At 47.6% G+C, this 16,943-nt stretch overlaps 1 protein-coding gene across 2 annotated transcripts in view; it reads right to left on the bottom strand.

Annotated features, from left to right (window-relative positions):
* The window catches only part of SLC30A8 (solute carrier family 30 member 8), a 105,426-nt gene extending 93,042 nt beyond the window's left edge, over window positions 1-12,384 (bottom strand). Inside the window, exon 1 of one of the 2 annotated variants that reach the window (XM_029591926.1) lies at window positions 11,996-12,384. In XM_029591926.1, coding sequence (XP_029447786.1) covers window positions 11,996-12,066 — 71 coding nt within the window. In that variant the 5' untranslated portion in view covers window positions 12,067-12,384. The remainder of the gene's footprint in view (window positions 1-11,995) is intronic. The other variant, XM_029591927.1, reaches the window with a different exon arrangement.
* Window positions 12,385-16,943: the final 4,559 nt, after the last annotated feature.

The following is a 16,943-nucleotide window of genomic DNA, read 5'->3' as shown; positions in this document are numbered from 1 at the left end:
CCGGCCTGAAGGCCATTCCGGGTATTGCCCAGAAGCTGCAGCAACAGCAGTCCTGCCTGGATACCTTGATGTCTGCTGTACAACGCCTGGCGGATCGCGTAGATGGGACCTCCGCAGCTCACCCCGCGGCCTCCACGTCTCCCGTCTACTCGGGTTCCCCTGTCCCGGTACAGATGCCAGCACCTCCTAGGTACTCAGGGAATCCGAAGGCATGTCGGGGGTTCCTCAATCACTGTTACATCCGTTTTGACCTCCTGCCTGCGCAATTCACCTCGGACTGGGCAAAGACGACCTACATCATTTCCCTTCTGGATGGGAAACCTTTGACTTGGGCTTCCTCCCTTTGGGAGCGCCAAGATTCCCGTTTAAATAACCTCGTGCAATTTGTCAAAGCATTCCGGAGGATCTTTGACGAACCATCCCGGGCCTCCACCGCCGCCTCTGAGCTTCTCCAGTTGAAGCAAGGTAATCGCCCCCTAGAGGAATTCGCGATGGAATTCCAGACCCTGGCTACCGAGCTGGCCTGGGGCGAAGATAGCTTGCATGGGATTTTTCTTGAGGGTCTGTCTCCTCGACTTCAAGATGAACTCGCGGCCCGGGACCTTCCAGACGATTTACAGGAACTCATTGAACTGGCTGGACGAGTGGATCGGCGTATCCAGCGTCGTTTCCGAGAGCGAAGGTCCGTCCAGGGGCCTCCCGCCCGTCGAACCACGCCTCCTCGGGTTCGAGCATCTCCATCCGCGGCAGCTGCCAGTCCACCCGAGGAACCCATGCAGTTGGGCCGGGGCCCCCTCTCGGCCGAAGAGCGAAGGCGTCGACGCTCACAGGGACTATGTTTCTACTGCGGTGGTACGGGGCATTTCCTGGCTCGCTGCATCGAGCGCCCGGGAAACGCCAGAACCTAGAGCCGAGGGGGGAGTTGACTCTGGGTAGTATCTCGCCGGACTCCCCATGTACGGTTCCCGCCAAACTCTCTCTCTCGGGAGGAGGGTTCGATACCCTGGCACTATTAGACTCTGGCGCTGGGGGGAATTTTATCCTCCGGGACCTGGTACAACAATTGCACCTCAAAGTCTTGCCTCAGGAACCCCCGTTGCGAGTATCATCCATTCAAGGGGTTCCCCTTCCAGGCTCCATCACTACTCGTACGAGTCCACTCCAGCTGCAAGTCGGGCTCCTTCATAAGGAGGAGATCTCTTTTCTCATCCTGGAGAAATCCATTCATCCGCTCATCCTTGGCCTGCCCTGGCTAAGAAAACACTCTCCAGTGATCGACTGCTCCTCGTTCCAGATCACGTCGTGGGGTCCAGACTGCGCCCGCCATTGTCTTCCTGCTCGCCCGCTAAAGATGCTTCCGCTCCTGACTACTCCTCTGACAGTTCCACCCCAGTACCAGATGTTCCAGGATGTCTTTTCTAAAGAGAAGGCAGAGCTACTCCCAGAGCATCGCCCGTTCGATTGTGCAATCGACTTACTTCCGGGCACTACACCCCCTCGTGGGAGAGTGTATCCTCTGTCCTTACCGGAGACCAAGGCTATGTCCGCCTACATTAAGGAGAACCTGGACCGAGGGTTCATAAGACCGTTAAACTCTCCGGCTGGGGCCAGTTTCTTCTTTGTGGCCAAAAAGGATGGGTCTCTTCGGCCCTGTATTGATTACCGGGGCCTGAACCAGATTACCCGACGAGACCGCTATCCCTTGCCTCTGATTCCGGAGCTTCTGGATCGCCTACAGGGAGCTCGCGTTTTTACCAAGCTGGACCTTAGAGGGGAGTACAACCTCGTGCGAATCCGACCCGGCGACGAGTGGAAGACCGCCTTTAACACCAGGGACGGCCATTACGAATACCTCGTCATGCCTTTCGGTCTATGCAATGCTCCAGCGGTATTCCAAAACTTAATGAATGAGGTCCTCCGTGACCTTCTATACACCTCGGTTATCGTCTACCTCGACGACGTATTAATCTTTTCCCGGAACCTTGAAGAACACCGGCAACATGTACGCCAAGTTTTGCTTCGACTAAGAGAGAACCAATTATACGCTAAGCTGGAGAAATGCCAATTCGAGGAGGAGTCGTTGCCCTTCCTGGGCTACATCGTCTCTTCCACCGGCTTCCGTATGGACCCTGAGAAGGTCGCCGCCATCCGGAAGTGGCCACAGCCTGTGGGAGTAAAGGCACTCCAACGGTTCCTAGGGTTCGCTAACTTTTATCGTCACTTTATCCCACGTTATTCCTCGTTTGTGGCGCCGTTAACGGCGCTCACACGCAAGGGAGCGGATGCACGAGATTGGCCGTCCACGGCCGTACAGGCCTTCCAGGATCTCAAAGGGGCCTTCCTTCAGGACACCTGCCTTCGACACCCGGACCCCTTGTGCCCATTTATTGTAGAGGTAGATGCGTCCAACATAGCCGTGGGGGCCGTCCTGTCCCAGGTCTCTAAGGACGGCAAACTTCGGCCATGCTCCTACTTCTCCCGGACGTTTTCCCCTGCCGAGAAGAACTACGGCATCGGGGACAAGGAGTTATTGGCCATTAAGCTGGCCTTTGAAGCATGGCACCAGTGGTTGGAGGGGGCCCAACATCCCATAGTGGTTTACACGGACCACAAGAATTTGGAATACTTGTCCCAGGCGCAAAGGCTCAACCCCAGACAGGCACGCTGGTCCCTCTTCTTTAGTCGGTTCGACTTTACCCTTCGGTACCTACCGGCGGCCAAAAATACCAGGGCTGATGCCCTCTCGTGCACGACGGAGGCTGAGGACGATTCCGAGACCCCGCAATACATTTTGGATCCAGCTAAGGTCCAACTGGCAGCCACTGAACTCGCTCCGGCGGGGAAGACGGTAGTTCCGGTCCATGCTAGAAGGAGGGCCCTAGCATGGGCCCACGACTCCCTGACGGGTGGTCATCCCGGGATCGCCCGAACTCTTCAATTACTGACGGAGTTCTACTGGTGGCCACGGGTCAAGGAGGACGTTCGTCTATACGTACAATCCTGTCCTACATGTGCGCAGCAAAAACCCCCGCCTGGTCGCCCCTGGGGACTCCTCCAGCCACTCCCTGTACCCTCGGAGCCCTGGACCCACATCTCCACGGACTTCATCATAGAGTTGCCCCTGTCTCAAGGGAAGACTGTGGTTTGGGTTACCATCGACCGCTTCTCAAAAATGGCCCATTTTGTCCCGCTTGCCAAGTTGCCTACAGCCCCCGAGTTGGCTGAACTATTCATTCAGCATATCTTCCGGCTGCATGGGTTGCCTCAACATATCGCCTCGGATCGAGGGCCTCAGTTCACGGCCAAATACTGGCGGGCCCTCTGCAGGAAGTTTGGGGTTCAGCTAGACCTAACCACAGCATTCCACCCCCAGGGCAACGGCCAGGTTGAACGCACAAACCGTACCCTGAAGGCGTTCCTCCGGACTTTTGTCAATGAACAACAAGACAACTGGGTCACGCTTCTTCCCTGGGCCGAGTTTTCCTACAATCGCCATCGACACTCCGCCACGCTCCAATCCCCCTTCCGGTTGGTTTATGGGAAGGTCCCCAGACCCCCTCTACCTCTGCCAGTGATCACCTCGTCACCAGCAGCGCAACTGACGGCCAGGCAGATTCATCAGCTGTGGCACGCCACACAAGAAAAGCTCCATCGTACGGTCGCACAGTTAAAAGCCTACGCAGACAAGGCTCGACGACCCGCTCCAGTATTTCAGCCTGGTTCCAGGGTTTGGCTCTCTACCAGGAACATCCAACTCAGGATCCCCTCCATGAGGTTGGCTCCTCGCTACATCGGGCCCTTCCGGGTAGCCGAACGTGTCGGCGCGGTATCCTACCGCTTACGTCTTCCATCTACCCTTCGGATACACGATGTCTTCCATGTCTTCCAACCTTCCTCTTCCCTCATCCTAGTGTAAACCCCTCCTCACCAATAGTCTACCACTTCTTTGATTTCATTTAGCCCTCGACGTCCTCGAGGCACAGATCCATTATAGCATACTATGTAAATATTAACTGTAAATGCATTTTTACTATGTAAATATTCCTGTCCCTCTCTCTTTTCCTCCTATCCCAGTTGTTAACTTCCCCGTTCATTGTAACTATTATTTTCCCCGTTCATTGTAACTATTATTTTCCGCACCAGTTCAATACCTCTAGTTCTATGTTCAATGCACAACTTGTTAAATGTAAACCGACTTGATGCAACCTCTGGTCGTGAAAGCCGGTATAGAAAATAATAAAATAAATAAATAAATAAATGTTTCTCTCCTCAAACCGGTGGTCCTCTCTCGCTTCCGACCTCTGCCTCCGGAGCCCTCCGAGGTCGCGTCTGATCCCGGGGCCACCTACACGGTGGAAGACGTCCTGGACGTTCGGTTCCGTCGTCATCGCTGGGAGTATCTCCTCTCTTGGGCAGGGTACGGGCCTGAGGAGAACTCGTGGGAGCCCTCCGCCCACATTCTCGACAAGGCGCTCCTTCATCAATTTCATATGGCACATCCGGATAAACCGCGGCCCCCCGGGAGGGGGCGTAGGAGGGGGGGGTACTGTTGCGATTCGGGGTCGCCCCCGGAATCGCCACCCACCTGGTCGCGTGTTGGCGCGGGTCCCGCGCTCCCCGGGCCACCGGGGACCTCGGCTGCCGCAGGCCCGGCGTCTCCCCAGCTCGCCCGGGCCTGCAGCTGCCTCTGCTCCTGCCTCCCTGCTTCGCCGGAGCAGCCGGCGCCTCGCGGTGCTAGGCCCCGCCCCCTAGACGCGCGCGTCTAAGGCTAGAATTTAAAGGGGCCAGCGCGGGAAAACCTCAGGGATGCCTCCTGATGACGTCAGACGCTGCAGGGCACTTAAGCCCTGCAGCTGGACCAGGACATCGCCTTGCAACGAGGTTCCCAGGTTTCTTCCTGTCTCCAGTTGCTACGTTCTCCTTGATTGTCTTCTCCTGTCTTCTGACCCCGGATCGGCTTACGTTTACTCTTGGCTTCTGACCTCGGACTGGCTTTGGTACTCTCTGGCCTCTGACCTCGGACCGGCTTGCGTTGATCCCCTGGCTTCTGACCTCGGACCGGCTTTCGTTGACCCTCTGGCTTCTGACTACGGACTGGCGTTCACAGATCCTTTGGTTCCTGACTCTGGACTGGCGAGCTACGACCCTTTGGCACTCAACCTTGGACCACAACTGACCAGACCCCCGCGGGTCCTCCTAAGTCCCAGCGGCCGGGTCCCTACGGGCTCCTCCTGGGGGGACTCCGGCTTCCAGGGTGAATCTCCTAAGTCCCAGCGGCCGAACTCCTACGAGCTCCTCTCGGGGGAGGATCGGCTTCCAGGGCGAAGCTTCTCTCAACACAGTGCCAGCACCACCAGCACGTCCTTCCTCGCCAGAGCTCTTGGTCGCATAGGGCTTCCAGAGTTCCACCTTCGGCCAGTTACCAGTCTGTCCTTGCCGCCTCCCGGTCGGGGTCGCTGCTGCAATCACCTACAGCAGTTCTTCCTCCGGCTCCGATCGGCCCAAGGGTCCACGAATCCAACAGTTTGTGCTGCTTGGCCCCTTTGGTGCCTTGGAGTTTTTCTTGCCAACTTTTCTGCTTTGTTTATTTTTTTTTTTATTTATTTGCAGGCTTTTCTATAGCACCTATAGCAGAAAAATCTGCACTAAGCAGTTAACAAAAATTTGAAATAATACATTATCATATTAAAACAAAACAATACACAAAATAAAAACTCATCATAATACAACATCAAATAAAAGCCATATGAAAAAGGTACACTTTCAGTTGTTTTCTGAAAGATTTATAGTCAGAAAGAGTTCTCAAGTCAATGGGTAACTCATTCCACAACCTGGTTCCAGATACAGCAAATGGCCTGGAGTGAACAGTCTGACAATGGTAGGTTTTAACAGAAGGGATAAGAAGAAAACCCTTATCTGCAGACCTTAAGGACCATGGTGAAGAATGCTTCACAAGATTATTAGCCAAAAAAACGGGGCCAACAGAATAAAGAACTTTGGGGTAGATTTTTAAAAACAGCGTGATTGCGTACTTTTGTTTGCGCAGCAGGCGCAAACAAAAGTACGCTGGATTTTATAAGATACGCGCATAGCCGCGCGTATCGTCTAAAATCCTGGATCAGCGCGCGCAAGGCTGCCGATTTTGGGCAGCCGGCACGCGCCGAGCCGCACAGCCTGCCTCCGTTCCCTCCCCTCCCCTCACCTTCCCCTCCCTTCCTCTACCTAACCTACCTCCCCGCCCCCGTTACCTTTGTCCGTAGATTTACGCCTGCGAGAAGCAGACTGCTGGCGCGCCGTCCTCCGACCCGGGGGCTGGTCCGGAGGCCTGGACCATGCCCCCGGGCCAGCGCCACGCCCCCGGTCCCACCCCCAAAATGCCGTGCCCCGCCCCCGAAACGCAGCGTCATCGGGTCCCGCCCCCGACACGCCCCCTTCCAAAAACCCCGGGGCCTACGCGCGCCAGCGGCCTATGGAAAATAGGCGCGCAAGGCCCTGCTCGCGTAAATCCGGGCGGATTTACGCGAGCAAGGCTTTTAAAATCCGCCCATTTGTGTACAAGGATCAAAAGTTTAAATTGAATTCTGTATTTAACAGGAAGGCAGTAATGTTGGAACAACACAGGTGAAATATGCTCCCACATAGGACAGGAAGTAAATTAAGTGGGTAGCTGCATTTTGTATTAATTAAAGGAAACCTATCATATAATTCAGCAATCCTGCAAATAGCAAATTGCACACTTGCACTATAGTTCTAAAGTCAGAGACTGGGTACAAATATTTGAGGGGATAAAGAACCTAAAGCTTATATAAAACTGACAAAAAAAAATCTAAAAAGCTGTTCCCTCTGCATGGTGCCTTAGGATGCTAATGATACCTTTGGTGTCACTTGCTTCTTGTGATGCCTTCAAGGGTTCATGCCACTGCTTTTGGTGCCTTCTTTTGAAGTCTTTGGGTGTTCTTTTCACTTTCTTCTTTGTTTATTATACTGGGGTGTTTTGTCCCCCACAATAAAAATGTGAAAAAGTAAAAAAAAAATACAAGTTTCTCCTATCACAGCAACTGTTTTATAGTTCCTTCCTTTCTTCAAAACCTCCACAATCCCAGCCTTGTTTTCCCACTATTTGTTTGTTGATTATACTGGGGTGGTTTGTCCACAAAAATCCTCAGTTAGAAGGAAGGAATACAGACACAATTAGGCTCTGGAATTCATTGCCAGAGGATATGGTTAAGGCAGTGTTGTGTCAGAGGAGGACCCTTGGGCTGAGGTGGGGTTGACACAACCCGTAGGCAAGGACCTATGGGTTACCACTGTCAGCAGGTGGAGTGGGCTGAAGCTAGAGGTTGCTGGAGCTTCACCTATACCAGCCCTCGTTCCCCTCAGGTTGAGCCTTAGGGTACCGGGGCCGGCAGGACTTAGGTGGGCCTCGAGGTTAACTAGAGAGGAGAAGTGAGTCAGCACAGAGACAGCAGCCAGTAGATGGCATAGTCCTACCCTGGACTGGATTCGGGACTGGAACTCAGGCGCCAAAGGAACAATGAGTAACTGGAGACACTCAGCAAAGGAAGGCCTAAGCCTTGTAAGTCCACGTCCAGAGGATAGGCAAGAGGAGGCATCACCGACAGGCTAGGATCAGAGCCGGTAGCAAGTGGAAGTTGTGGCAAGCAATGTAGAACTCTGAACACAGGAAAGTCTGTAGCGTAGTCGTTCAAAGCAAGGGTCAGGGCACGGAGAAGGCAGGCATAGTCAATCAAGGCAATGGTCAGCACATGGAGAAGGCAGGCATAGTCAATCAAGGCAATGGTCAGCGCACGGGGAAGGCAGGCATAGTCAATCAAGGCAATGGTCAGTGCATGGAGAAGGCAAGCGTGGTCAGGGTGTAGCAGAGGTTCGGGGCTGGAGAGAAGCTGAAGAGTAGTCAGGCCTAGTGGTGGTCAAATCCAAAGTCAGTCCAACACATAGACAAAACAGGAACAAGGAGAACAGGAACTGGGAACCACAGCAAACAGGAACACAACGATGAGACGATTCTAGGATCATCAACGAGTACTCAGAGTACGTGGAGACCTGTTTCAAAGGAAACTCTAAGGAATGAGGCCTGAACTTTTATATGCTGAAGAGTCTGACGTCAGCATCCGGGTCTGTGGCCAGGTTCCCGCCATGGGCCCTTTAAAAGAACTAATGATGCACATGTGTGCGCCTAGGGAGGGGCGCAGGGCTGATGGCGGTGTCTTCCACGGGCCATGTGGAGAGGCCTGACAAACAGGAACACCTTGGCTGGCAACACTGGGTAGCATGACAGGGCTGGAGGCACCAGAGGGAACCCGAGGTCAGAGCTAGTGGCCCACCACTGCCAGCGACGAGGAGCCAGGAGCTGGAGTCCATGTGAAAAGGTGAGAGGGCCACACCATGAGGCTGCCACAGGCAGCATGTATAACAGGCAGCTAGTATAGCTGAGTTTAAAAATGGTTTGGATAAGTTCATGGAGAAGTCCATAAACTGCTATTAATCAATAAGCAATAGCCACTGCTTGTTGCTGACATTAGTAGCATGGGATCTATTAAATGTTTGGGTACTTGCCAGGTACTTGTGTCTTCGATTGGACTCTGTTGGAGTCAGGATACTGGGCTTGATGGACCCTTGGTCTGACCCAGTATGGCATATCTTATGTTCTTATGGAGAAATCATTTTAACATTTGAAATGTTGTAAAAGCTTCAGTAAGGAGAGAAAATTCATGCAAAACCTGAAAATAAAAAAATGAAACAACTTGAGATCAGCTACAGAATATGTGAAAAGCTTTCTTAATAAAGCAAACCTCAGAACTTACCAGGAAAACCACAATTATTAAAAACTGAAACCATTACATGTACTAAATGAGATAAAAGTTTCATTTAAAAATACCAAGTCACAAAAAAAACTATAAGTCCACCCAGTAGCAAGATCAAGCTCAATTAGAAAATGAAATAAAAGTTCATGTCACAAAAATTATACTGCTGTCAGATCTTTCCATTGCATTAAATTTGACAAATGGCAAGAACTTCCACAGAAGGACAGGTATCTCCCATGCTACTCATTGTTGCTGCTATAGCTCTCATGCTCTACCTTGGGATGTTCCTACCACTCTGGGGGGCTTCTTTGGACTTCATGTTGCTTTGGTGTGTTGATGCCAACTTTTGTGCTGCTTGGCCCTTTATCAATGCCTTGAGGTTTTTTATGCCACCTTTTTTGCTTTGTTCACCCTTCATTCTGTCTTAAGATGCTGATGCCACTCGTGTTGCCTCTTATGCTGCCTTCAAGGGTTCTTGCCACTGTTTTTGTTGCCCTCTTTTGGATCCTTGGGATGTTCTTCCCCTTTTTGCTGTTTCTTTGCTCTGCTGACAATGCCCTGGAAAACTGCCACTGCTGGTACCCTTTTGCCCCTTTACAGAGCCTTAGGCTATTCATGCCACTTTTGGTGCCATTTTCCCACAGTCTAGCTACCTTGAAATTCTTTCCCCTTCTGACAATTTCTTCCCGCAAGTTTCATGAGAATCGATGAGGAAACCAAAATTCTGAAGCCCATAATAGGCTGCAATGCTTCCCCCATTGATTTTAATGGCATACAAATGAACTAATAAAACGAATGAACAAATTATTTTTTTGTTTTGAAACTAAAGAAAAAAATTTAGTGCCCACAAAACAAATGGATGAACCAAAAATGTTTTTTCCTTCTGCACATCCCTAATATTTACCCATATTAAAACTTTTGAGTATTGCCCTCCCTTAACTGTTTATTGCATGTAACTGAGATGAAAGTGCTGGTACATAACATAAGAACATAAGATATGCCATACTGGGTCAGACCAAGGGTCTATCAAGACCAGTATTCTGTTTCCAACCGTGGCCAATCCAAGTCGCAAGTACCTGGCAAGTACCCAAGCATTAGGTAGATCACAAGCTACTATTTCTTATTAATTACCATCATGGCATTTTATGGACTTCTCTTCCAGGAACTTATCCAAACCTTTTTTAAACCCAGTTACACTAACTGCCGTAACCACATCCTCTGGCAATGAATTCCAGAGCTTAACTATATGCTGAGTGAAAAAGAATGTCTTTGATTTGTTTTAAATGAACTATTTGCTAACTTCATGGAGTGCCCCTGATCATTCTATTATCTGAGAGAGTAAATAACCAATTTATATTAACTTGTTCAAGTCCTTTCATGATTTTGTAGACCTCTATCATATCCCCCCTCAGTCGTCTCTTCTCCAAACTGAACTTCCCTAACTTCTTTAGCCTTTCCTTATAGGGCAGCCGTTCCATCCCTACCTGTCTACTGCTTCTTTCTACAGCACGCTGGCTCTCTTAGACACACGTGCTTCACAATGAATGATAAATTATTTTCCTGCCTTTATTTTATATATGAAGTTAACCAACCCAGATGCACATTTGTTTTTAAACAAAATGAAAAACAAGATGAAACACTTGTGTTTCGATTCATTTTAAAATTAAATGAAAAACCCCTGAAATTCTTTTTTTGTTGTTGACTTTAATTTAAGAAAATCAATTAAAAAAAAAAATATAGGCACAAAATGCCATCACCACTACCACTTTCCATAAGACCCTTCCCCTCTGAACCACAAGAAGAATGATCATCTGTTGCTCCTGTCCCACCAGCTCTGGGTCAAAAAATGGCAACATCACCATTTTGTTGTATGGATATATGCGATATGACCATACAACAAAATGATGCTGGTACCAGCCCCATTTTCAACCCAAAGCCCCTGTGGTAGGAGTGATAAGCGATCATGCTTGTCCCTTTCTTCATCAGAGACCTCAACAGAAGGGCTCAGTATGGTTTGCGGTAGTAGAGGGACTACAAATGTCTTTTTTTTTTTTTCTTTAACCTTTCCTTTGGATCAGCAAATGAAACAAACTGAAATCAAGATTAAACAAACCAAAATCCAAATAACCCCTTCACCCCACCAAAAATAAAAAAAAACATTTTTATCCCTGCACATACCTGTTAATCATTGACTCAGCTGCAGATCTACTTTGAAATGCTGCTTTCCCCTTACAATACCATATGGAATGGGAACCAATTTTTTCTTTTTTATAGGTTTGTAATAGATCATTATAACAACAATATCAAAGTCTGAGGAAGACTGAGCGCTATGGCTTTAGTTTGCAAGTAACTATAAACTGGAATCCTGTTAATATAAAATGTCGATGCACTTCCTTAGTCACTGCTTCCTCATAAAATAGTGCTTTTTAATTACCAGGAGAGAGAATGCTTCCACTGATAATAAACGAGGTGGCTTTTTATAGCATAAAAGTTATTGAGCCCAAAGTCAAGATACAAATTTAGATAGCTGCCTGTAAAATTGTACATTACACAGTATTCAGAAGAAAAGCAGAAGCAGAAGCGAAAGAGAGAGAGGACGTGAGGGATGAGAGCATGGAAAAGCAGCAAAGAACGGAGAGATAAGTGAGGAGAGATTTTAGAGGATAAAAACTGCTGAGCACATAACGAACGCATCTTATAACAATTAGTCTTTTGTGGTTATATTTCAGAATACTGTATAATTGCCTTACATTGATTTAATATAACTTATCATTAGTTTTAAATGTTACCGGCATTAGAGAAAACATATTTAAATACTTATTTGAGAAAAACAAATTTTAAAGTTAAAAAAAAAATCATTCCCTTTATAGTTTGCAAACTAAATACTGTCATGAGTGGACAGAATGTGACTCGCAAACTATAGTGAATATTGAAGAATAGAAAGACATCAAAAGCTAGACTTATTAAAGAAAGGATGAATTTAACTGATATAATGTGAACCCTTATTAAACTATACTTTGTTACATTCCATGTACCTGGAAGATGTATTAACCAAAGTGTTAATACAATATATCAGAACCTTAATGTTGCCAACTATGTATTTACACTTGCAAGTCAAATAGGCCTCTAAAATTCACAACATGGACAAAACATACAAATGGTGGTATTACCTGATCTGAGTTAAGGAGTACATCTTGATGGCTCTTTCACTCACCAAGTAAGTTTTTTCCAGTCCCTTCATTGTGACAAAAGTTTCTCTGCAGTACGCCTTCACTTTTGGGAAGCAAAGCAGGCGAAAGACACTCCCACTCTTTAGAATATATTGTTTCCAAAGTCAAGACTGAAGAGTGAAGGTAATCCCATTAAAGCACAAGTGTACCAAGAGACAGGCTGCATGCAAGTAGTAACCAGGCTGAGTCCCAATCTGGACTCGGATGGTCCGGTTTTTTTTGCATGGTATGAGGCAACTTCCTATCCCCACCTGGCCATGAGAAGGCTGCTGCTTCTTTCTACAGCACGCTGGCTCTCTTAGACACACAGGCACACGCAGAAGGAACGTGATTTAAAATAGCCTTTGTTTAACTGAAACTGCAAGCTTCCCAGCCTGCAGGAAAGTCCTACTTCACCCTGTTCAGCACAGTTTGGCTCTTCTGAGAGTCTGATGCAAAGTGTTATTACTTGGGGGTTTTTTTTTCCACTTTTAAGAAGTTTAGCAGTTTTGCTTTAGGTAAAGTCTGGTACAAAAAAAATTAATCCCTATTGCTATAAAACTCAAAATATGTTATTCAAGCATACTTGTAGAAATAGACACTTTTCCTAAGAACAAATATGATTTTCATGTATGATTTTCATGCAGAAATTTCCCTTTTTTATTGGTCCTAATTCTTACCTTTGTACTGCACTTCCACTTGGTTGTGATTTTAATTCAGTTGTATTATCAATCACATGGTGTAAAAGCTGCAGACAGTACCAGCAGTTTGACATATTGCTGAATTAGGATTGTAGCCTGATATTAATCGCTATTCATTCTAGATTACATTTATAGGTACTGACCTAAGGAGTTTTTCTGATCCTTTTATTTTTGAAAAGCTTATGTCTTCATTAGAAGCAGTTTTTTACTTCCTCAAGATAGCTTGGTAAGTCAGCTGCCAAACACATTTAACATTATCTGTATAATGCCATATAACAACATTCAGTCTTGAAATGTTATGTCCTTAACAGGCAGTTATTGAAGCAATAGAGAGAAATGTTACTGTATTTGTAATGTTTGTCCTGACTTCATATCATAGATTTCCTTTTAGTACAGAGATAATATAGTATAAGGGACCCTCTAGGCCCCTATACGCTATTGTCCCTAATAGAGTCAGTGTAGAGAGTGAGTAATGGGTAGGCCAAGCATTCTCAGCAACTTTTTCCAGGCTGCAAGGATTGGCACAGGAGTGAGTAGGTGCAGCCATTTTCAGTTCATTTTGGAGAAGGAGAGTTTTTGGAGTTTGCAGTCTCTAACAATTTTTGGGCTTCACGGCCTGAGATTTGAGAGAGGGTAAGAGGCATTCTAGCACCCCATGGTCTGGAAAGGATTTGTTTTGAGAGAGAGGAGAGGAAGATTTTTTTTTTTGTGTGTTGGGTTTTTATTTTGGAAAGACTCTGTGCCCAGCAGCCAGGAGGACTTTCCCTTCCAGGAGGTACACAGAGGAAAAGAGTTGTGTGTTCCTGCCAAGCATACAAAGAGGACTGCAATGTCCTGACTCTCAGAAGTATTTGGGCTATTGGAAAACTTTTTTATTCCTGATTTTGGTTGGGAGGGATTTTTGTGTCCACCATCCTTGCCCAGAGGAGGTATAAAAAGTCTGTGCATGTTGGGATTCTCTACCTGAGAGATCCTGTAACATCAGTAAGGAGAACCCATTTCCCCTCCTAGAGCCTATCCTACACCCCTTGAAAGGAAGGATTGCCCAAGAGTCTGCTATTTAAATGTAGAGGAGCAGGCCTATGACAGAGAGACTTTTGATTTTTTTTTTTTTTTTGGATGCTGACTGGTGATTGTTTTCTGTTTTTGAGACTTGGATACAGTAAATGTTTTGAATTGGAACACCACAGCAACTAGTCCTGTGTGTGTGTTGGGGTTCTGGAGCTGCATCTCTTAGCAAGGTAACTAACTTTGAATACTACAGAGAGAAAGTTGGAGAGATTAGTTGAGACATAATATCACCCTGTGCATGTTGGGCCCTGGAGATTGAATCCTCCTTCTTGCCAGAAAGAATCTGGCCCCTGGGGATCTGTTGTGAAATGCGATAGTAAAGTGTAGTACCAGGACTCAATGTACTCCTGTATTGTGGGCAATCCCTGAAAAGAGGGTTACAAAAGATGGCGCAGTTGCACACGCATATATGTGCACATGTGCGCCCGACTGAAAGTTACTGTCATTGTACATAAGTGATTAGTGTCAGAAGGGAAAACAGTAGAGGCAGTAATCAAGTGCTAGAACAATATATATATGGCCTACTGAAGGATATTCAAGATTGGGTGGTGAAACAAAGGATGAGTACTCTCGTCAAAGCTATAAACTTAACTAAACACTTTCAGGAATCTTTGCCACTCTATATGGGAATCAGGGGTCATGTAAAAGGTAATTTTAGGAAAGAAGGTCCCCAAAAGTTTAGGATTAGGCATGAGAAACAAGAAGAATTGGCCACTGATTAGAGTAAAAGGTTTCTAGAATATAGACATTCCTCATTTCCTGAAGGTCAGAGACCCATAGTGGAAGATAGAACTCATAGAGACTATTCTAAAGAATATCCACCCAGGAAATGCTATAATTGTGGGGAGGTTTGTCATTTCTATAGGGAATGCCCACACAAGGAGTGTGCACATGGGGAAAAAAGAGACCTAGCAGGGGGTAATCAAACATCTCTATGTATCAATTTGATAACACAAATGTCCATGATAAGCCTCTTAGACACTGGGGTTAATGTAAGCCTAATGTCTGAGAGCATAGCTGAAGTGTAGGGACTAGGTAGTAGGGAGGGAGAAAAATTATATCCATGTCATCAAATATCTGTGCGGTATATACATGGAGATTTGAAAGAATCCCTGACACAGGAGGCAGAGATCTCTGTAGAAGGGTAGACAGGTACAGTGAACATAGACATGGCTAAAATCTCCCCTTTGTGGTAGTAATTGGCTAAGATTCTCCAGGAATGATAGAGCTGTGAGGAGGCTCAGACATGTTGGTGAGTACCCGTTCCCAGCTTAAAGAGGTACAGGAGTCTGATCCACAGCCATTGGGTACGGTCTTCCCTTTCAAAGGACCAGAGGTAGTAGGGCACCCAGGAGATGCTAGGAGGCCTTCAGCTCAAAGGAAAAGGGATAAGATAAGGCAATCCTGGATCAGAATTAATTATATGTTTCCAGATAGGGATGTGAATCGTTTTAGGACGATTAAAATTATCGTCCGATAATTTTAATATCGTCTTAAACCGTTATGGAACACAATACAATACAGATTCTAACGATTTATCGTTATAAATCGTTAGAATCGTGAGCCGGCACACTAAAACCCCCTAAACCCCCCCCCCAACCCTTTAAATTAAATCCCCCCCCCTCCCGAACCCCCCCCCCCAATAACTTAAATAACCTGCGGGTCCAGCGGCGGTCCGGAACGGCAGCGGTCCGGAACGGGCTCCTGCTCCTGAATCTTGTCGTCTTCAGCCGGCGCCATTTTCCAAAATGGCGCCGAAAAATGGCGGCGGCCATAGACGAAAAAGATTGGACGGCAGGAGGTCCTTCCGGACCCCCGCTGGACTTTTGGCAAGTCTCGTGGGGGTCAGGAGGCCCCCCACAAGCTGGCCAAACGTTCCTGGAGGTCCAGCGGGGGTCAGGGAGCGATTTCCCGCCGCGAATTGTTTTCGTACGGAAAATGGCGCCGGCAGGAGATCGACTGCAGGAGGTCGTTCAGCGAGGGTTCCGGCGCCTCGCTGAACGACCTCCTGCAGTCGATCTCCTGCCGGCGCCATTTTCCGTACGAAAACGATTCACGGCGGGAAATCGCTCCCTGACCCCCGCTGGACCTCCAGGAACTTTTGGCCAGCTTGTGGGGGGCCTCCTGACCCCCACGAGACTTGCCAAAAGTCCAGCGGGGGTCCGGAAGGACCTCCTGCCGTCCAATCTTTTTCGTCTATGGCCGCCGCCATTTTTCGGCGCCATTTTGGAAAATGGCGCCGGCTGAAGACGACAAGATTCAGGAGCAGGAGCCCGTTCCGGACCGCTGCCGTTCCGGACCGCCGCTGGACCCGCAGGTTATTTAAGTTATTTGGGGGGGGTTCGGGAGGGTGGGGGATTTAATTTAAAGGGTCGGGGGTGGGTTTTAGGGGGTTTTAATGTGCCGGTTTTTCGATTTTTCGATTTTTAACGATTTTTAACGATTTTTCACGATATTTTACCCCCCCAAACGGCAACAATACGATTCCCTCCCCCTCCCAGCCGAAATCGATCGTTAAGACGATCGAGGACACGATTCACATCCCTATTTCCAGAAGGAAAGGGAGATCTCTACAGGAGATAATTTGCCAATTTCCCAGCTTTTGAAGGAGCAGGAAAAAGATGATAATTTGAAGCATGTATTTGATCAAGTTGCTGTCAAAGAATGGAAAATACTGAATAAAACAGATAAATTAAGTTATTTCTATTTTGAAGTAGATCATGAATTACCTTATACAATAGAAGGAACAGGCCCTACAGAAGTAAAAAAAAAACAGCCAATAGTCCCTCGGAAGTTCTGGGAGGATATTTTAATTTTAGCTAATAATTACCAGCTGTAGGGTCACTTGGAATTACATAGCACCTTATCCAGACTCAAAGCAAGGTTTTTACTAGCCAAGAGTTCACCTTTATGGCGGAGGATTCCCCGCTGGGGATCTATGCTACTGGGGCTACCCACAGGGAAGATATCCTGGTGCTGTTCCTGGTCCTGCAGTGTCTCCATCTATTTTGCAGAGTGGCGAGCCGAATCAGTGGAGTGGACGGTGGGTGCCTGAGGTGACTGCGTCAATGGCACAGGCGAATCCAGGAGCATTGGCAGCAGGAGTAGCAGAAGGGGAGACAGAGTAGCCGAAAGCA

Source organism: Rhinatrema bivittatum, chromosome 2, assembly GCF_901001135.1.
Source record: "Rhinatrema bivittatum chromosome 2, aRhiBiv1.1, whole genome shotgun sequence".
Classification (NCBI taxonomy): Eukaryota; Metazoa; Chordata; class Amphibia; order Gymnophiona; family Rhinatrematidae; genus Rhinatrema; species Rhinatrema bivittatum.
Note: the sequence above shows the minus strand (reverse complement) of the source record. Positions and strands in the feature narration are given on the sequence as shown.